Raw genomic sequence first — 23,686 nt, forward strand, 5'->3', positions numbered from 1 at the left:
AAAATGCAAAATAAAATAGTATGAAATAATATATGATATGAAATAATATAATATAATAAATGTCATGTACATACAACATTTTAACTTTTTCATTTATATATAATATATATGTATAGTATAATATGTTATAAATGTGTATTATATAATAATTTCCATAAGTTCCATTTCATTTCCTAATAATTTATGAATTTTGGTGTTTACTTTTCCTTTTTTCGTATATGACAAATTAAGAAGAAAATTATTATAAATGAAAATTTTAAAGGAAAGAGAAAAAAAAAAAATAATAATAAAATAATAATGAAATAATAAAATAATAATGAAATAATAAAATAATAATGAAATAATAAAATAATAATGAAATAATAAACTAATAATAAAATAAATAAGGATTAAGTAATTGGAATGAATAGAACTATTACACGTACAGAACATGAATTAGTTGTATATAATAATTGTTCCTATAGATCTTTTAAAGAAAGTTTTTTTTTTTTTTTTTTTTTTTTTAATTTCTAATACATATACTAATTGATATATATATTTATATGTATATACTTATATATTTTAAAAATTGGAGTAATTCTTAATATATTTAATTTTTTTAAAAATGTACAACCAAATTTTATACTATTTTTATGACTTATAATTAAATTTAAAGGAAAAAAAATCTTTTATAAATAATTATAAGTTATTCCTTGTTTAGTGAATTTTTTTTTTTCTTTCTTTCTTTCTTTCTTTTTTTATTTTTTTTTTTTTGTTTAACATTTTTTTAAATATTTTTGTATGTCATATTTTATTTTATTTAATTGGTATATTTCCAAATATAATTAATGCTATCATTAATGCACACATTTAAAATTAATATATAAATAAAAAAAAAAATAATAATAATAATAAAATAACCACAGCACGTATGATAAGATATGGTTACAATAAACTTATAAATGCATATATTTTTTAAATAAATCCACATATATTTATATATATCCTTGTAAATAATACATGTTTGTAAATAATACATGTTTGTAAATAATACATGTTTGTAAATAATACATGTTTGTAAATAATACATGTTTGTAAATAATACATGTTTGTAAATAATACATTTTTATAAATAATACACATTTTTATAAATAACACATTTTTATAAATAATACACATTTTTATAAATAATACACATTTTTATAAATAATACACATTTTTAAATAAAACATACTTATAAATTAAAATACGCTTATTTATTAAATACCTTATAAATATATATACATATATATATACTTGTAAATGAATTCATTTTTTTTAAATAGCTACAAATTGTATTGGTTGTGTTTCTTATTATTTTAGACCTTTAGACTTAATAAATTTTGCATTTATTGGTCTATTTTGTTTGATACTTTTTTATGAGAATTTTTTTTTTTTTTTTCTTTTCTTTTTTATGTTGTGCATGATTGTACTATATATTAAATATATGATTTATTATATTTATTAATATAATTTATTAATATTATAATTTTTTTTTTTTTTTTTTTTTGTGTGTAATATATCATATAAATATATACAAATATATATATACATATATATATATTTATTTATATATATATATTTATATATATTTATACTTATAAATGAATATTTTTTTTTTGTTCTAGAACTATAATTCGTAGAATTACATTTAAAATATGAAAAATTTAAAGTTGTATCGTTGTAAAATATTGACAGACATTTATGTCGAGAATAAAGAACTTGAAGAATATTTGAATATACTATATTATTTAGATCATTCAAATAAATATTTTATAGATAATTTAAAAATTTTTATTTTTGATGAATTTTATAATATTGAAGATGATAATGAAAAAGAAGGAAAAGATATAAATCCAAATGATAATTGCATAAATGATAAAGAGGTTCAAATAAATAGTACATCTGAAGAAAAGAAATTGTTAAATAATAAAATTTTAGAATATAAGAAATCTTTTGAAAATAAAATGATTTATAATAAAGTAAATAATGAGATGAAATATTATGAAATATTTATTTTCTATAATAATAAATTCTATGAGGATATAATATATAATTCTATAGGTCTGGAAATATACGAATGTCCATGTAATATAAATAATATGGAGCATTCAAAAGAAATATTAATATTATCATCACATGATGATAATAAAAATGTACAAGATATAAAAGCGGTACATAATGAAAAATTTATAGATAATGAAAAATATATGAATAATATGAATGCATACTGTCCTTATAATAACAAAACGGAAAATAAAAAAATAAAGAAAATATTATCCTCTATACAAATAAATGATATAAATAATTTCTCAGGTACCTTGTTAAAGTTTCCAATGAAAATCAATATTGAGAAAAAACATATGTGTGATAAAATAATAATGGCAACAATTGATTGTATGTTATTTATGGATAATATAAAAAATATTGATATTGAAATGAATGATTCATGTATATATAATTTTGAGAAATCGAAAAAGTTAATAAATATATCATCATCTCATTCAGAGGAAGAAAATATAGACTTATGTAAAGAAATTAGTTATACATCGGTTGAATATACACATGAAGGGTTATGCACAGAATATATATTATATAATAAAAGTTTAAATAATGACAATAATAAGAATGATAATGATTTCTCTAAGAATGACGAAATAATATTTATCTATACAACATCAGATATGTATGAAATACAAAAGTATTATGATAAGAAAAAACAACACATAGAATTTATTAATCTTTTTAATAATAATATATTTTTTATAAAATGTATAGATACTCTTCCTATATATATAAAAAGTTATGATAGCAACATAATAGATAAGATAAAAAATAATTTATTTTCTTTAAATACTATATCAGAATTACTATGTAATGCATATATAGTATTTCTGCTGTTATTACGTGAGTTAAATAAATTTAACAATGTATATGATTATTCTTCTTATTTTCCTCAATTATATATATTAGAGCCTTCAAAATTTGACAAAATATCATTTTTATTATATGACAAATTATTTGATGAGGAAAAAAGATTAAAATTATTTTTAAATAAGTACAATATGCAATGGTTACATTTTAATGAATGTCTATTTATATCGAGTCAGTTACAATGTTTATTTGATGACAGTACATTATATGAAATAATGAAATATTCACAAGTAAAAAATATTTTCTATTTTGATGATAAATTGAAACATGCCTTATATTATTACTTGAATGAGTTATTTGAACAAAAAAAAAAAAATTATAATCTTATTATAAAAATAGTGAGGAAGAGTTTAAGATACATTGATGACATTCCTGATAAATTGGTGAGTATGTGTAAAAATGATAATCAAGAAGAAAAATTAAAATATAATTTTGGTAAAAAAGGTACAAGTAATAATAATAATAATAATAATAATAATAATAATAACAATAGTGGTCATAATAATACTATTAATAATAGTATTCATAATAATCACTGTAATAGTAATAATAATGATATTTGTATATATGGTGCATTTCGTAAAAATGAGAACAGATTTTTTTTTGATATAATTATAGACATTTTAAAATATATGAAATATGAAAAATGTTTAAATATATTATCTTATATGTTACAATTGAACGATGAAAGTATTGATAATTGTCTTAGGAATTATTACTGTTTTCCAAATGAAATGAAAAAATTAAAAAAAATTGGTGAACTGATTTATCCTATAGATGAAGTTTATTACTATAAATATAATCAAGAGACGTATCCTATAAATAATGAAGAATATAAAATGAATGATAATTTACAATATGAAAGAAAACAAATGAGTGATTATATTGATAAGGAAAATTTAATATCAATAGATTTTATGAATTTTATAGGTAAAAAAAACTTAAACAAATTAAAAGTTTTGGGTTTAAAAATTATTGAAGAAGATTATAAATTTAACGATAATATAAATGATATATTATTTGATTTGAAAAAATTATATTCTAGTACAAATATATATGAAAATAAATTGAAAATATTAAATAAAATTATATCACGAATGGAAAAAAATATACATTATTTGAAAGATTCCCATCATATATTAGAAAAATTAAAGGATACATTTTTTTTACCTGTGTATAAAAATAAAACATTGAATATAGATAATCAAGTAAATATGAAAACAACAAAAGATAATGTAACCAATCTGATCGGATCTGAAAAGGGTTTGTGTCATGATAAAATGATAATAAAAATAGATGATTATCATATGATACAGGATGATATAACAAATGATCATATGGTAAATGACCATATAGAAAATGATGATATAACAAATGATGATATAACACATGGTAATATAAAAAATAATGATTTGGTAAATGTTAATACAGTAAATGATGATGTAACAAATGATGATGTAACAAATGATGATATAAAAAATGATGATGTAACAAATGATGATATAAAAAATGATGATATAAAAAATGATGATATAAAAAATGATGATATAAAAAAGGATGATATAAAAAATAATGATATAAAAAATGATGATATAAAAAATAATGATTTAACACATAATAATATATTAAACAATGATACTACTAATTATAATTTTAATAATTATATGTATGAGGATAGTGAATATAATTGCTCCTATAATAATAATTATTCTGAAAAAATATGTACTGATGTGTATAATAGTACACCAAATTTTTTAATAACAAATAATAATCTAAAGAATCTTGTACACATATCACCAACCTTTAGTAATAAATCTATAATAAATAATAATAGTAATAATAATATAAGAAATTGTTATATTCCATCGTCTTCCTTATTAAATAATAAAAATAAAAATAATGGTTACAATAATTTTGTTAAAATTGCTGATTCGTATGATATGAAATATTATAATTTATTATTTTTAATAAAAAAATGTTATAGCACAGAAAATATAGTTATGTCTTCAGAACTGTGTGAGCTTTTAGATATATATAGAAAACCATCGATAAAAGATATATTATCTCATATGAATTTATTAATACGAAACTTTAAAAATAATTATATGCAAAATATGTTTAAGGTATATGATTATATATACGAATATTTTGAAAATTATATTTTAGAAAATAAATTAAATGGGAACATTTCAACCATTTTAAAAAATAACAAAGACTCCCCAAAGAATAATATTAATAGTAATAATATTGATAGTAATAATATTAATAGTAGTCATATTAATAGTAGTCATATTAATAGTAGTCATATTAATAGTAATAATATTAATAGTAGTCATATTAATAGTAGTCATATTAATAGTAATAGTCAAGCACAAAATACGATATTCTCAAATTTATCCAGTGGGATTTATATAGAAGAATTACAAATCGAAGAGCATGAAACATTTATACACTTTTTACAAAATAATAATTATTTATATATTAAAAATAAACTATGGAACCCTAAAGATGTATATTATCATTTAAAAAATGTATCCTTTAATATTTTTCTTTGTGATTTACCGAAATTATATAAAATAAAATATCCAAATATGTTGAAATTAAGTGGTATACAAACGAAATTATTTCATTCCAAAATAATCTCTATATTGAATAAAATAAAAAATAAAGTAGAAATGAAATATAAGAAAATGGTTGAATGTAATAAGCTTGATAAGAAGACTAATAAATTATGTAAGAAACAGTTCAATAATAATTATCCTAATTATATAACACATAATCAAAATATAAATGAAAAAAAAGACCAAGTATTGTTACAGCTAACTGGACTCTTAAGAATGTCATATATGAATACAATAAATTTAATTGATTCTTCAATATGTGATAATATTATTGATACAGATCATATGAACAAAGATGAATTAGAATATAATGAAGAAAATAATATTTCTAGTGGAACTAAAAAAGGTAATTTGAGTACAGAAAAAAAGAAATTGACATGCAAATGTTTTGATAATATATATTTACCAAATAATAAATATATTTTAATAAAAAAGCAAGAATGTATATATATTAAAAAAGCTACATCTCACCATAACAACAATATAAACAATATTAACCATATTAACAATATTAACAATATTAATTATGTACGAAATGATGATAATATTGTACATAAGGATATAAAGGAATGTATAATTCATTTGTTAGATATAACAAAAGCTCAAAAAGAAATGAAACAAAATAAACAAAATAAACAAAATGAACAAAATAAACAAAATGAACAAAATATTAACCATCAACCAAATACAACATACAATGTTAATAGTAATGATAATAATAACAATAATAATAAAAAACATATTAATAGTTTAAATAATAAAAAATGTGCTAAAATTATTAAGAACAAAATCGAAATTTTTAAAAAGAATCAAGAATTATCTTTTAAAAAAATCAATCAATATAACATAAAATCATCAGGAGAAAAGATTAAAAGTCAAGCATTAAACAAAGTCAACACATTGACTGATAGCATCAATAAAAAAAAAAATAAGGATACGGATCCTAGTTTAATACGTTATAATGAGAGAAAAAAAGAAACTTCAGAAATTAAAAAAAAGAAAATTCCTCTGCCTATAAAGAAAAATGAAAAATTAAATTTATCATCTTTACAAAGTTGTAAAAATGATATTATAAAAAAGAAAAATAGAATTAATGATTATAATGGTAATATAAATAATCAAGCATGTTCATTATCTGGAAAGAAGATAAGAAAAAAAGTGTATTCCATTGAGAATATTAGCACTCATAAAAAAGTCGAAAAACAAAGAAACGAATTAAACGAAACAAGATTATTTAAGGATATAAAGAATTTAATATATTTTTTAGATGATATAGGTTGTTTTGATATAAAATTTATTTTAGATAAGAGAATTTTTAATAATACATATGAAGATATACCAAAAAGGTTTTTAAAAAGAGCATGTCTACATTTATATATAAAATTTAAGAAAGAAATATATACAAACTTGTTAATTAATAAAAATGAAATGAATAAATATATGAATATATATAACTTTTCAAATATGAAAACATATACATGTGATGAAAGTAATATATCAGAATCTTTAAAATCTTGTAATGATTTAATTTGTTTATATTTATTCAAACATTTTTCATATATTTTAGATTATTTGTTACTATTAAATGGAAATAATATATCCGAATGGTATAGGCTCAAGAAAGAAGAATGTAAAAACCATAATATAAAAGAAAAGAATTTTACAGATATTCTGAAGGAAAACGATATAAATGAAAAAGATGAACAAACTAATAGTCATCATTTTATTTCAACTGAGGAAAATCAAATATATAAACAAGTGGATAATAAAAATACATCTCAAATTATGGATACTAAGATACAGGATTGTGAAGAGAAATATGTTATATATAAAAGAAAAAATATATCGTTAAATGAAAAAGATAAAATATTGATGAAAAATATTTTACTTTATGATCGTTTTGATAATATTGGTAAGGTTAGAAAATCAAAACTTAATTTATCCTCTAGAAAAAATAGAAATAATAATATAGTTGTTAAGGAAAGGAATCAAAATAGGGGGAAAAAAAAGGAAGCAATAAAAATGAAAATATTAGATGATAATATTATAGAAATGAATCAGGATCCAAATATAAGGAATAATGAAAAAATGAATGAAAGTGAAAATATGAATTCAAATGATGAACAAATAAATGATATTTCCAATTTTAAAAACGAGAAAAAAAATATAAATGAAGAAGAAAATAATGATGAAAAGATCATATGCATACGTATGTATAATAAGAACAAATTACCTTTATTAAAAATTGTAGAAAAGGCATTTTTGGAGTGTAAAAAATTTAATGAGAACTTTCTAATTTTTTCAAAAAATATTATAAAAATTGATTTTATAAAAATATTTGAAAAGGATGAACGTGCAGAAATAATAACCAATTTAGGAATTAGTATGTCTGAGAATCATTTTTATTTAAGACAAAAATTTTATAACTCAGTTAAAAGTTTATATCCAAGTAATTTAAGTGGCGCAGGAGATAATATAAATGTAAATAATAATGATGATAAAAATGATAGCAACAAAAATATAAATAGTAATAATAATAGTAATAGTAATAATAATAGTAATAGTAATTGTAGTATTAGTTATAATAATAATCATAATGAAAATTATAATAACGATTCATTAAATACGAAAGAACAAAAATTAGAAATATTTTTACAATGTCAAATATATAATGGTAATAAATCAAGCAGGTGGATTATAGGATTATTAGAGAACACTTGTATTTCTATATGTTTTGAACATTATCAAATATTTAGAAAATATTATCTATTTCATAATTTAAATATTATATCAAATATAGAAAGCTTACCTATGCATATTAAAATAAACGTTTCTAATAATAACTTTTCTAATTTGAAAAAAACATTTAAGGATAATGAAAATGTGTCATGTATAGTTAAGAATGTTTCCATTTTATATATCCATTTCCTGAAATTAGCTTATCGAAATACAGTAAAAAAAATATTAAAACATGATACAAGCAAAATATTATATAAACATAAAGATAAATGGATTAAAAAGAAGAAAACTAATATAGGCAAAAATAATAATAACAATGAATTAAGTACTATAAGTCAATGTATAGGATATAAAAATTGTTCTTATAATAATAATAATGATAATGATATAAAAAAAAATAATTATATATATAAAATTGATAAATGCGATATAAAAGATTTTAACGAAATCTATAAAATTATTAAGAATAAATATCTTAATTTTGCACCTAAAAAATATCATAAAGATGATTTGTTTTATAATGTTGTTAAAAATGTGGTTCTAAATTGTTATGAACTTCAAATATTACCATGTCTTCAAAAAAAAGATACCTTATATGCATTATATTGGGATAATATATACGATTGTATTAATATATATCCATTTTGTAAATATGTTAATCATATAACATTCTTTTTATTAGATCTTGGACTAAAGGTTCTTTTACCTTATTATGAAATAGATAATCTTATACATATTCATAAATTAGTTAGGTCATCATTAAATGAAACAAATCATTTAAATAACAAAAATTTGAAAGATAGTAAAACTCAAATAAATCATGATATAAAGAATGGATTTACTTTTTCAAAAGATATATATAATAATAACGCCTTCTGTTCATCTATTCATATGCTTAACAATGAAAATGTAATTAGGAATGTACCTAATATTAGTCCATCTTATTTAAGAAACAAAATAAAAAATCATATATCAATATATGTATGTTTTGTAAAAGAATGTTTATGTGAAATGAGAGGTTCTTCAGTTATGTATTTATTTGATTACCTTTTTTCAGATATTAAAAAAAATGATTCAAAAGATACCATAAAAAATATATATATAAAAAATATCCCTCTTTTTGCTATCCTAAATTGTGATATATTATATTTGAAGGGGAAAATACAAAGTTATTTGTATGATAAATTGGGAAGGATAAAGAAGGACTACCTTATTAAAAATATGTTTGAACAAAATGAAAGTAAATATGATGATAATGGAAGTAAATATGATGATAATGGAAGTAAATATGATGATAATGGAAGTAAATATGAATATAATGTAAGTAAATATGATGATAATGTAAGTAAATATGATGATAATGGAAGTAAATATGAAAATAATGGAAGTAAATATGATGATAATGGAAGTAAATATGAAAATAATGGAAGTAAATATGAAAATAATGGAAGTAAATATGAAAATAATGGAAGTAAATATGAAAATAATGGAAGTAAATATGAAAATAATGGAAGTAAATATGAAAATAATGGAAGTAAATATGAAGATAATGGAAGTAAATATAATAAATCCTTTGATCAAAAAATTGATGAAATGGATTATTATAATGGATATACCATATATACTAAAAATAATAACAGTAATAATAATAATATTGATATTAATAACACTTATATTATTAATAATAAGAGTAATAATAATGACAACTTAATAAATGTAAAAAGAGAAGTGAATATTATATCTGCAGCTGCATATAATTCTCATGATGACATTCATTTTGATTATATAAAAACTTATAATATTGATAATAAGAATTATTTAAATTATGTTTTTGATCCAAGAAATAATAGAAATATATCATTATTTTGTGATGATTTTGTTAAAATAAAATTAAATCATTTTGATACCGAAAATTTTTTAAATTTTGATAATATTCATTTAATTAAGTATGATGAAGATCAAAAAATATATTGTTCTAAATATTTCTATATGTTTGATTTAAGTAAAGTTATGTTTATAAATACACATTTATACTCTTCCTCCATACTTTCCTTATTAATTGAAACAGAATGTATTTTAAAATTGACCTTTACAAATTTAATCGATATTTTAGAATATAATCTTTATCCAAATATTTTTCATTACTGTTCAACATATAAAATCAAGAATAAAGAAAATAATAATAAAATTAGTGATAATGCTAAAAGTACAAATGCTACATTTTTAAATGATTATGATCATAGTAACATAACAAAGGAGTTGGATGTAAAACATATTAATACGTTAAAAATTAACTTTAATGAAAATATTAATAATGCATATGATTACAATAACAAAATAGAAGAAGAAATAGAATATTTTAAAAAAATTTCCATATATGATAATATGATGAAAATACCATATGATATAAATATTATTATATATAATAGGCTCTTATTAGATATGGTAAATAATATATATAAAGAATACAGTGATATGAATTTTTTAGAACAATTGAAAGATTTTCGTTTATTAATAACTATTGATACACTTAATAATAATGAGAACCCAAGATATATGTATATACATAATATAAATGATATAAAGAATATCATAAATATAAATTTCATTGATACAAATGTTGAGGAAGTGTTATATTCAATAGGGTATAAGAAAATACATAATAGTTTATCAAATGATAGTATTTTTAACCAATATTTTTTAAATAATTATGAAGATATATTATTATCCTTATATAGAAATATGTCAAATATTAATTGGTCTGATTTAAACAATACTCATATACATACACTCCTTTTTGCTTTCTTATCTAACATTAAATTTAATAGTAATAATATTTCATATTTGAAACCTTTACCCATATTTCATTCATTAATTGATTCTCAATTTGTAAATATTATTAGTAAGCATAAAAACTATATTGTTATTGGAACAAATTATGAAGATTTATTTTTGAGTATTATAACTCAAATATTTCAGAAGGATAACCATTATAATGAAGATAATATGTTATTTCAACGTGATAATACATATCAACCTATTAAAAAAAACTATATGAATAAATATTACATAAATAATAGTACATCAAATGGTAAGAATGTACAAGATAACAATAACATACCTGCTGTTTTAAGCAATATGAATATGGGAAATCAAAATGTAGATGAAATTAAGAAAAATGATAATCATATGTACGATGATCATTTTAATTATAATATTATCTCATCAAGAATTCCGAAAAATGAAAAAACAAATTCATATATTTTAAACTCTAATGAAGAAATAAATTCAACATTAATAGATAATTCATATAATATAATAACTAATATTATGAATAGTAATTCTAATAATGATAATATATATAATATCATAATGCCAAATACTGATGAACATAAATTGAACTCTAAATATATTTTTCTCCATCATTCAAATATTAATATGGATTATTGGAAATATATAAATATAAAATACTGGTATGATTATGATATTATTTTGTATTTCTTTTTAAATCTTTTAAAAAATTGTAACAATGGTCACCTATTTGAGAATATCATACTTTTTATATATAAGGAATATGAAAGAATATATAAAAAGAGATTTGTTGAAAATGATACGAGTAGTAACCAATTAAATAATAAGGATATTATGAATGATACAAATAATATGAATGATACAAATAATATAAATAATATGAATGATACAAATAATATCAACAATATGAATAATATGAATAATATAAAGAATTCCATTCATTCAGAAATACCTTACACAGATTTTTTAATAAACATTATTTCCGAATTAAAAGAAATTCCTTTAAAATTTAAAGGAAATTTAAAATGTTCTCAACTTTACAACTTTAATAATGATGTGTATAGAGAATTTATTTATATAAACAAATTATATAATTTTTCAAAGTTACAAAATGTTCCCTATGAACAGAAATTTTTAGAGAGTTTAAATTTTCATTACATACCTAACATTATGGAAATAAATAATTTCCTCTTAATTTTAATTAATATATTAAAACAAAAAGGTAATAATATAATGGATAAATCATCTATGGAAATGATTTTCAACAATATAAATCTTGATTTTAGTAGATATGATACAAATTATGAGGAAGAATATTTAAATCGAAAGATGTCAGTACTTTTAAAATATATTAACGAAAATCTGAAACACCTACTATCACTGCAGGATGAAAATTTTACTTATTTAATAAATTCTCTTATAGGATTATTAATGCATGATCAAAAGTTTGTAGAAATAATTAAAACTTACGATATTCTAATTATATATTATACCCAAAGGGATAAAGAAATAGGAGATATTATTAATAACAGGAACAAAAGCAAAGAAATAAATGAAACTACTAATGATGGTGACAAGGATTTTATAAATGTCAAAAGTGAATATATGTATGAAAAGAAACCAAATATAAATGATATTTTTAAAGAATAACATAAAATTGTTAAAAAATTGTATAAATAATACATATATATATATATATATATAGAGAGAGAGAGAGGCATTTTTTTTTCAATTTTCAACTTATATATTCATTTTATATTTTTTAAAATCAATTTAGTAAGTATTTAAAGATATTGACTTCATTATTCTGTGATGATATTATACCATAATATTAAGAAACAAATAACAAATGCTTAACTTATAAGGCAAAGATTATAATATATCAACATATTATTATTGTAGAAAATATAATTTTTTAGATCAATTTAAATATTATAATTGAAAAAAAAAAAATAATAAAAAAAAATTAAAATTAAAATTTCATACTTATTTATTATGCAGAAGGTTTAATTAGTTATAGTTTAATTTATATGTACATATAATATTGATTTGTACTTGTAATTTGTATATTTGTTAATATATATATATATTTATATATTTGTACCAGTAAATAAATTTTGTTATTCATGACAATATTTTTTCTTTATTTATTATCAAAGTTCAAGTTATATACTTAGAACACCCATAAAAATGAAATATTTATTTGTGCACTTAATTTGTTGGAAAAATATTTGCAGTATTTTTTTGTTCCATTTGTTTGATGTCTAATTTGTTATTGATTTCTATTTTATTATATATTTTATCTTTATTTTTATTTGAAATACATAATATTTTATTTATTTGTATATTTATTTATATTCCTCTTTATTTTTTTTTTATTTTTCGAAAACAATTTTTACTAATTAATAAGAATCAATTTAATTTGTTATTTAATATTTTTCAACTTTAATTATTAAGATTGCACATTTATATATAGGTATATAAATGCCATTAATTTAATATATATATATATATATATATATTTTTTGTTTTTAATATGTGTTAGCAACTTGTAATATATTAGAAAAAAAAAAAAAAAAATTAAACATCGTAATACGAATGAAAATGCAGACACTTTTTTTTCTTTTTTTTTTTTTTTTTTTTTTTTTGGAATAAATAAAAATTTTTATCAACAATTATCAAATACACTTTTTTTTTTAATTTTTAACTTTTTTTTATTTTTTGTTTTATGCTATTTTTTTTTTTTTTTGTACACAATATGGGTAATACTGTAAATAAAAAGACAGTTGTTACTAATGAAAATGTAAAGGTTAAAACGATAATACCCCAAAAAAAGTATAATATTTTAATTTTGGGCCTGAATGGGTCAGGTAAAACGACATTATTATATCATAATTTTATTCCAGGTTAATAATAAAATAACTGAATTATAATATAGCTAACTGATTATTACATTTTTTTTTTTTTTTTTTTTTTATAGCTATATTAATTTATATAATATCATTTGTATATTATTTTATGTTGAATTGTAATTTTGCACAATTATTTAGAATATATATATATATATATTCACTCATAAAAAGAATGTTTTTAATTAACTGTTTCATATAATAATATTTTTATATTATAATTCATATTCGCATTTATATATTTTTATTAAAAGAATGGACAAATATAACGTCTTATATGGAGCCCACAATTTCGTATCATTATGAGGAAATTAAATGGATAAATGGAAGACTTGGTTTTTGGGATTTATCTGGAAATCCTTTGGTTATTTTTTTAATACATAATATAATAATATTATATATACATAATTTTTTTTTTTTTTTTTTTTTTTTTTTATTATAAATTTTTTATATATGACACAATATAATTTTACTTTCTTAGATGAGAAATATTTGGCCATTAATATATAGAAATGTAAAAGTGAACGCAATTTTATATATTATTAACATTATGGATATATCAGATGAATGTATATCGGAAAATAACTCATTAATAAGCCTTTTGCTAAATGATGAATGTTTACAAACCTCATGTATTGTTTTAGTATTTAACACTTTTAATGAGGTACACAACATACAAGAAAATCTTAAAAATGATATGCTTATTAAATATAAAATTGAAGATTTAATTAATCATTATGGAAATCGAATACATTATCTTTTCGTTGATTGTAAAAATTGTAAGATGGACAAAGGATGGATACAATTAATGCAACAAATATCCTATTACTTTTGAAAAAAAAAAAAAAAAAATAATATATATGATAAAGAACATATATGTTTATTAATATATATTAATTAAGGTCTTTTCCATTCAATCTATATATTTTATTTTTATTCTATAAATATAAATAAATATATAACTAACTAAATAAATAAATAAATATATATATATATATATATATTTTTCATTTCATATATAAAATTAACAAGACTAAACATTATATAATATAAATAAAAATATAATTAAATTAAATATTTATGAAAAAATATTAATTTCTGATTATAAGAATATTTATAATTTGTTATATTTGAAATATAATATTTCATTATATATAAAAATAAATATATAATAAAATATATAAATTTTATAGAATGTGCCTTTTATTATATAATAAATATAATATTATATAATATTATATATAATATATATATTATATATATATATATAATATACATTATATATAATTAACGTTATAAAAATATAATTATATTATAATATTTATTTATGTATGTATATTATTCTTACCTATATAACGAATTTTATAAGAAAAAACTAATGTTTTCTTTTATAATTTGTTCGTTTTTTAGGAATAAATAAAAATAATAATTTTATAGTTGCACGAACAAAAAAAATAATATAATTTAGTCTATATGGTATATATATAAATATATATAATAATAATATATATATTTAATAAATATAATGTATTTATTTGACTTAAAAAAAAAAATCATGTTGCAAATGCTCATATATTACAAATATAGATATAAATATAAAAAATAAAAAAAAAATAATATATAGTTAATATTCTTTTTTTTTCTTTCGTTTTCATTATTTATTTATTTTTTTTCTTTTTTTCTGTTATTGTTTTTAACCACTAATATATTGTATTATAATTAATATTTATATACGATATAATATATATTGTAATAAATAAAAATTGTATATTTTTTTTTTTTTTTTTTTTTGAAAAACAAGTTTAAATCTCACCAAATTTAAGGACAATTTTATTATTTTTATTATATTTTTAATTTTTATTTTACTATTACTTCTTTTTTTTTTTTTCTTCACATAAAGAAGAAAAATAGGAAACTAATATATATTAATATATATAATATTATATATCATATACTTTATATATATAAAAATTATATATAATTGTAACATTAATGTATGTATATTATATATATATATATATATATATATATATATATATATATATAATTATATATATATATATATTATACACATTATTATTTTTTATATTTGTATTATAAAATTAATATAAAAGTACGATATTTTTAATATGATATGTCAATTTATGTTTTGTAATTTTTACCAAAATAACATAAATATATTTATGTGATATGTTATATTTTAAAGTATTTTAAACAAAAAAATTTTTATTATTTATTATATAATATATACAAATGATGAAAAAATTTTTGTGAAATATTATGACGCTTTCGTCTGATAAAAATATATAAATAATATATATATATATATATATATATATTATTTATTAATTTATATATTAATATTTATAATTTTTTTTTTTTTTTTTTTTTGTATATTTTGTCTTATATAAAAACAGAGAAATAAAATAAAAAATTAATAAAAAAAGGATTATATGGATGTTCAAAAAAATAAACGAAAAAATAGTGATAATAATAATTGTAACAAATTAAAATATATAAATAATAATACTAAGAGTAGTAACACAACAAATTTTAAAAAGTTGAGAGATATTTCAAAAGAGAATATATTATTTTTATATGATAAAAAAGTGGAACACTTGAATAACAGAAAAGACAATTCTAATGATGATGCAGAGTTAAAAAAAAAAAATGAGAAAATAGAAAGAATGAGTAAGTTCAATAATAATGAAAATGAAAAAATAAAGAGTAATAAAAATAAGCATTCAATAAATATGTCTACCTTGTCAAGTTTTGAAGAGGATGAAAATAATAATAAAAAAAATGATATTATAGTAAGTAGTGAATATGCTGAAGTAAGCAAAAATAAAAATATGTTAATAATGGGTAATAAAAATAAAGAAGTGATAAAGCATAATAAAAATAATTTGAACCATATATTTGAAGAAGTTTGTAGCGTAGACAATAATAATATAAAGGATAACATTCCAATGTTAAGTAAAAGATTAAGTGATCCAAATAAAAAAGAAAATGAAACATATAATATCCATCAGAATAATTATGAAAATGTTTATAATATTAATCAATTTAATAATAATAATATAAAGATGAGACATGTTTTAAATAATGTGAAAAGCTTAAAAAATTGGACAGATGATAATGATGAAGATGAAAAAGAAAAAGAAATAGATCATTTTGATTTATCAACTGATTCTAGAAATCAAAATAGCAATAATATGAATAGTAACAATTATATTCATGATGTAAATAAACATAAATTGACAAATAAAACTAATAGTTTTAAATTTGAAATGGATGAAGATAAATGCAACAAAATGGATGATGATTTTTCTAAGAGAAAAATATTAAAAAAGAGGAGTGTATATAATGATGAAGATAGTGATGGTTCATTTATAAAAGAAATAAATGACGTCAATTTAGATATAAAGAACGATAATATATGTTGTTCATCTTTTAAAAAATCTAAAAAAAATGAAAATCACGTACGTATAGATAAAAATAATGTGAATGATAATATGAAAGAATTACATAGTAATAGTATGGGTTATATAGATATTAGAAAGAAAAGAAAAAAAGAATTAAGTAAAGAATTAAAAAATATGGATTGGTTAATATATACTATTAGATATATGGATTATAGAAGATTACGTAGAAGATTTAGTGGTATTAGAAAACCTATCTCTAAAAAAATTGTTTTCATTATAACTATATTTTGTTTAATATTAATTTCATGGAAATATTTTAATATATCATATGAAAATAATAAGTTTAGTTTTAGTTTTGAAATTCAAACAAGTTTATTATTTTTTGTTGAAGCTATTTTATTAACAATTGGAATAATAATATTTGCAAAATTTCAGACACGTTTAAGTTTACATTGGCCTATTTATGCATCATATATATTTATTATATGTGCTGTAATTTTATTACTTTTTTTTGAAAATGATAAATTGGATAAAAATTCTCGAGGGGAACATATATTAATGTTATATGGTATTGTACAATTATCATTAATTATTATAGTAAAGATTATAATATTTAGTGGTCCTCTTTTGGCTATATATGGATTTTTTTGTCCGTGTACCGAGCATTGTAGAATATTGAAAAAGAAAATTTCAACAAATAAATTGAATATAACAATAAGTAGATATAACGATTTTGCTGGTATGTGTGGTAATAATGTATGTTGTTTATGCTTATGCGCATATCGTTCGTTTTATCGTCTTGTAAATTGTTTTTATAATAAATTTTCCAATTTTAAATTTAAAATGATAACTGAAACAAATGACGAAGCTCCATTTAGTCATCAATTAAGATATAAAGGGAAAACAGATATTTATGGAAGACCACATGGATATGGAGAATGGATAGAAGATCATTCTTATGGTGAAAAATTAAGAGGATTTTGGTATCATGGATATCCTGTAGGTCCATTTATATCACAAGAAATTGGTAGTGGTTCATTATTTGTTAATACGAGAGTAGGTTTTGCTGCATGTGTTGGCAAAGATTGGTCTGATGTTAGATATGGTGTAGCATGTACTGAATGTTCTATAAGTGGACATTTTTTTAATGATTTTCCACTTACTCATTTTTTTAATTCCAAAATTGAAAAAAATGTATACGGTAGATTACCTACTAATAGATATGATATTATAATAAAAGATATATTAAAAGAAAATTATGAAGATATTTTATGTTACGACTTAAAGTGGTGTTTTAACATGTTAAAAGTAAATAGTGGTACAACTAATGAAACGTGTTCAAATAATTGTATGATATCATTAGATCATGTTACTATGAGTTTAAAGGTTCATAATTATAAAAGAATCGATACTGTAAAAAGGAAAAATGATATCCTTGATGAAATTAATATTAAATTAGTACATGTGCCACATGAAAAAAAAAAAACTAAGAAAATTCATAAAAGGGACAAATTTAAAAAATTAGAAGAAAAATGGAAACAAGTAGAAAATGATGAAAACGCATTATATATTAATCAAAATAAAGTTTATACTACTATAAGAAATGTAAATTCTTCTTCCAATAATAGGGAAATGAATGTACCTGTGCAAGAAAATTATCATTCATATTATAAAAATAAATTTTCTGATAAATATTTAGATTCTGTGGATGATGATATTTATCTCTACAAAATGAATAAAACATTACAACCAACAGAAATACATAAAGCATCTTATTGGTATGAATCAAGTGATAGTAAAAATCAAACCAAACAAAAAGAAGATAAAAGTAGAGATAAAAGTAGAGATAAAAGTAGAGATAAAAGTAGAGATAAAAGTAAAGATAAAAATAAAGATAAAAACAAAAGTATAAACAATAATATAGAAGCTCCATTTAACAGTAGCAATGGTATGATTGATCATCATTATGATGATGATTTCACTTGTAATATTCTTCAATTACCAAAAAACGGTTATGAAAATTTTGAGATTACAAAAAAAAATTATGAATTAGATAATATTAATAGTATTACACATCGGACCAATGTTCATACAGTGCATGATAAGAACAGTAATAGTTATATGAATCCACTAGAACGTAATGTAATAAATAATAAAAAGAATATACCAAATAGTAATAATATGAACGAAGCAGGTACTAGGAACAATTGCTCCTATGTTTCTTATCCATTGTGCATAAATGAATGTAAAGGTAGAATGGATAATTCGGTTAATTCAAATGTCGATGAGTTTGTTGTAGATATTAAAGGATACGAAGAAATATACCAACGTAATAACAAAAAAAAAAAAACGGTATTAAATAATAATATTAAAAATATATATAATAATTACCATCCGAATTCTGGATGTACTAGACAAAATTTTCGTAATTATGAAAAATATCTTCCTAATGTTAAAAATGTTTCAAAAAAAGACGCATCAGATACAGAAGAAAATAAAGATCAAAATTTGGATGATCATTCTATTTTTAGTCAGAATGAATATTCAGCCTTTTTAGAAAATAAGAAGGAAAATATTTACGATAATATGAATTGTTTATTGTTTGAGAAACAAAATGTTGTGGGAATAAAAAGAGAAGAAAGTTCAGAAAAAAGTTGTGATAAAAATATGATAATGTGTAACAAAAAGGGTATTATGGATATGCCTAATTCGGAGGATGAAACAGAGATGGATAAGTTAAGTAAACATAAAAAAGAAACATCAAAAAATAAAGAGCTGCTTAAAAAAAAAAAATTTTGTAATAAAATGATAGAAGAGAATTCTAATATAAACGAAATGTATGAAAATTATGATATGGATAATAAGGAGCATTATGAATATGATATTGATAAAAATGATTATGAAGCTATACCAATAAGAAAGGAAATATTAAAAAGTATGGAAAATGAACATAAACATGAACATAAACATGAACATAATAGTAATGATAAGGTTGTTGAAAATAAGAATATATTTATGTCTGACATATTTAAATCCTTTATAAAATCAGGAGTTCAACGAAATATGAAAAAGAATAGTAATATAATATTATCTAGTGATGAAATAGATGGTATAAGTGTAAAAAGATCAAATGTGAAAAGAAGAAAAAATGTTATAAAGAAATCGTCTTATCGACTTTTAGGAAGTTTAAAAGAAAATAATAGACGAAAAAGTAGTGTGTTTGATAAATCTACGAAGAAATTAAGTATGAATAAAATGAAAAATTCTAAAATAAAAAGTTTTGTTAATAAATATTCAAAACAAGGGAAAAAAAGTTCAATATTTATAACATCTGGTAATAGAAAATGGGATAAATTATTACGTTCGAAAAAGTATAAGAAGAATTATAAAAATGAAAGAATAATAGGTACGATAGGTAATAAAATGAGGAATTTGAATGAATCATATGGAAATTTTAATACTCCTACTATATCACCAACTAATATAAAACGAAATAAAACTATAGCACAGGTATTTGCTGAAGAAGATGAATGGGAACAGTTTAGACATCAACATAAACAAAAAATTGTTATAGATGGATGGCAATCTTTATCATTAAAACAAAATTTGAATTTTATGCCAGAAGAAATACTTATATATATACATGGATATAATGTAAAATTAAATCATGGATGTTCTCAATTAGCTCACTTAGTATCATTTTCTAAATTACCTGCATATATCCAACCATTTGTTTTTCATTGGGAAGGTGCTATGTGGGGTGCTTTCTCTGCTCTTTCCTATCCCGTTGCAAAGAAACGGACTGAAATGACTATATTAGGAAATTCATTTAGAACATTTATAAAGGAGCTTATAAATTCTGGTATTAAAAATGTTCATATTATAAGTCACTCATGTGGTTCCCGACTTTTCTTTAATGGTTTCCGAAGTTGTGTAGAGGACAATTTATTTTATAATGTATTAAAAAATAAAGAATCGGAAATAAAAAAGGGTGATAATGTAAAGTCAAAAGGGATCGAACGGTCTACAACAGGAAAGGACGAGTATGTATCGGATGATGATAATGATGATAGTGATCACATTAATGATAATAATATGAATGGTAGTAATAATATGCATTCGAGTAACAACTTAACTAATAGTAATAAAATAAACAATATAAATGGTATAAACAATATAAATGGTATAAACAATATAAATGGTATAAACAATATAAACAATATAAACAATATAAATAATATAAATAATATAAATAATATTGATAATATAAACAGTAGTAATTCTATAAACCATAGTAACGGTATTGGAAGAAAGGAAAACACAACAAGTAACAAAAATAAAGGGAATGTTAAAACAAACACTGATAAAAAGAATAAGAAACAAAAGAAACAAATAATAGTGAAAACGGTGATTTTATTAAATCCTGATTATCCATTAGATACTTTTCTTGAGAAAGATTTTTTCATGTTAAGGTCTCATTGTAATCATATAGTTATGTATGGTGATACAAGAGACCAAGCTTTAACATATTCAGAAACATGGAATAGAGAGAAATGTTTAGGAAAAAGAATATTTAAGTTAAAATTACCTTTATATAAAATTCATCATTATGAAGATTATCTAAATATTAATAGTGATGGAAATAAGTTTATGAAAAAGCGTTGTAAAGTTGAGCAGTATAAAGTTTGTGATAGTGTTTTATTTCCTATATCTTCATATGCTGATGAGGAAAATAAAAACAAGTTAAAAGACAAAGATAATAAAGATCAAGAAAAAAAGAATAAAGGAGAATCGAAATGTATAAATAAAGCATTTAAAACTGATAAAAATGTTTTAAACTCATATACTCTCGATTTAAATGATGTTGGTGAAGGAGAAGGTGGAGTTTCTTGTGTTTCAGAAGATGTTTCACAAAATTATTTAAATGAAAATTTTTTAAAAACTCTTGAATTTAGTGATACTAGTTTAAAAACATTTAAATCTAAAAAAAAGTTTCGTTTTTCTACAGCTTTTAAAAAAATTAAAAGGAAATGGTTATTTAAAAAACAAAGAACAAATATTTATTTTAATGAAAATACATTAAGTAAACGTTATTCATCCATGAAATTTAAGAAGAAATCTTTTAAAATGTCTAATCAAAAATTTAAAAAAAACGATACAGTCTATATATCATTTGATAAATATGCATGGTTAGACATGGATGTCATAGATACTACATTTGTTGAAACAAATGTAGATTTTTTAAAACATTCCTTTTATCAAGTTAAAAGAGAAATTATTGATGATATCAGAGAAGTGCTTATATCAAATATAAGAGCACATGAAAGAGTAAGTAGACTTGATAGAAGAAGAGGAAATGTTTTTGTATTAAGGGTTGCCCCCGCTGGAGTAGGAAGTCTCCACAGATAAAAATATACGACTAAATATATGAGTACATATATATATAAATATATATATATATAAATATATGTATATATATTTACATATTCATTTATTTATTTTAAAATTATAACTTGTTTTGTATTGCTTAAGTAATTCTTCCTTTTTTTTTTTTTTTTTTTTTTTCCCCCATTTTTTATATTATGTTTAATTTATTATTTTATATAACATTACCACAATGTTATTATATCCTTTTTACCCTACTTAATTGTTTATATATATATATATATAATTTTTTATATTCTCCTTACATTTTCCTTTTACTTATTTTTTTGTTTTTTCTTTTTTGTTTGTTGTATGCTGACGTTATATGTTCAATTTTTAAATTTCTTCCACACATACATTATTTTTAATATGTATATTTTTATTCATTTTTATTTTATTTTAATTAAATTTATTTAATTTCCATGTTTTTTCTTTTTCTTTTTCTTTTTCTTTTTTTTTTCTTTTTTTTTTTCTTTTTTTTTTTTTTAATAAATGTTTCGATATTATATATAATTATTCTTTATTTTTTCTTTATGATAAATAGAAAAAAAAAAAGAAGCATAAATGTTATATATGTCCGATGTTTGATATTTTAAAAATTTATTAACTTGAAACTTAATTATAAAAATATTGTCTAGTACATATTTATAATAAAAATAAATATGTATGATTATGAATATATTTTATTTTACCTCTATATGGAAAATAGCTCTCTACATAATATGTTTTATGTAATTTTGGAAAATATTTGTTACTTTTATGTAGAACCTTTAAATAGTTGTTTTATTTTAATGGTGTCAATTTT

At 19.3% G+C, this 23,686-nt stretch overlaps 3 protein-coding genes across 3 annotated transcripts; all 3 read left to right on the forward strand.

Annotated features, from left to right (window-relative positions):
- Positions 1 to 1,676: 1,676 nt before the first annotated feature.
- Positions 1,677 to 12,773, forward strand: PF3D7_1359700 (conserved Plasmodium protein, unknown function; the record flags this gene model as incomplete). The annotated part of the gene is made up of 1 exon (XM_002809044.1): positions 1,677 to 12,773. One exon carries the CDS (start codon positions 1,677 to 1,679, stop codon positions 12,771 to 12,773), a length of 11,097 nt encoding a protein of 3,698 aa, XP_002809090.1.
- A 1,108-nt stretch (positions 12,774 to 13,881) lies between these two features.
- On the forward strand, positions 13,882 to 14,867 carry PF3D7_1359800 (ADP-ribosylation factor, putative; the record flags this gene model as incomplete). The annotated part of the gene is made up of 3 exons (XM_001350273.2): positions 13,882 to 14,029; positions 14,287 to 14,396; positions 14,514 to 14,867. The coding sequence occupies 3 exons, from the start codon at positions 13,882 to 13,884 to the stop codon at positions 14,865 to 14,867; spliced, it is 612 nt and encodes a 203-aa protein (XP_001350309.2).
- Positions 14,868 to 16,485: 1,618 nt separating this feature from the next.
- PF3D7_1359900 (conserved Plasmodium membrane protein, unknown function) lies at positions 16,486 to 22,866 on the forward strand (the record flags this gene model as incomplete). Its single annotated transcript, XM_001350274.1, has 1 exon — positions 16,486 to 22,866. The coding sequence occupies one exon, from the start codon at positions 16,486 to 16,488 to the stop codon at positions 22,864 to 22,866; it is 6,381 nt and encodes a 2,126-aa protein (XP_001350310.1).
- Between the last annotated feature and the right edge of the window lie 820 nt (positions 22,867 to 23,686).

Source organism: Plasmodium falciparum (assembly GCF_000002765.6).
Source record: "Plasmodium falciparum 3D7 genome assembly, chromosome: 13".
Taxonomy (NCBI): domain Eukaryota; phylum Apicomplexa; class Aconoidasida; order Haemosporida; family Plasmodiidae; genus Plasmodium; species Plasmodium falciparum.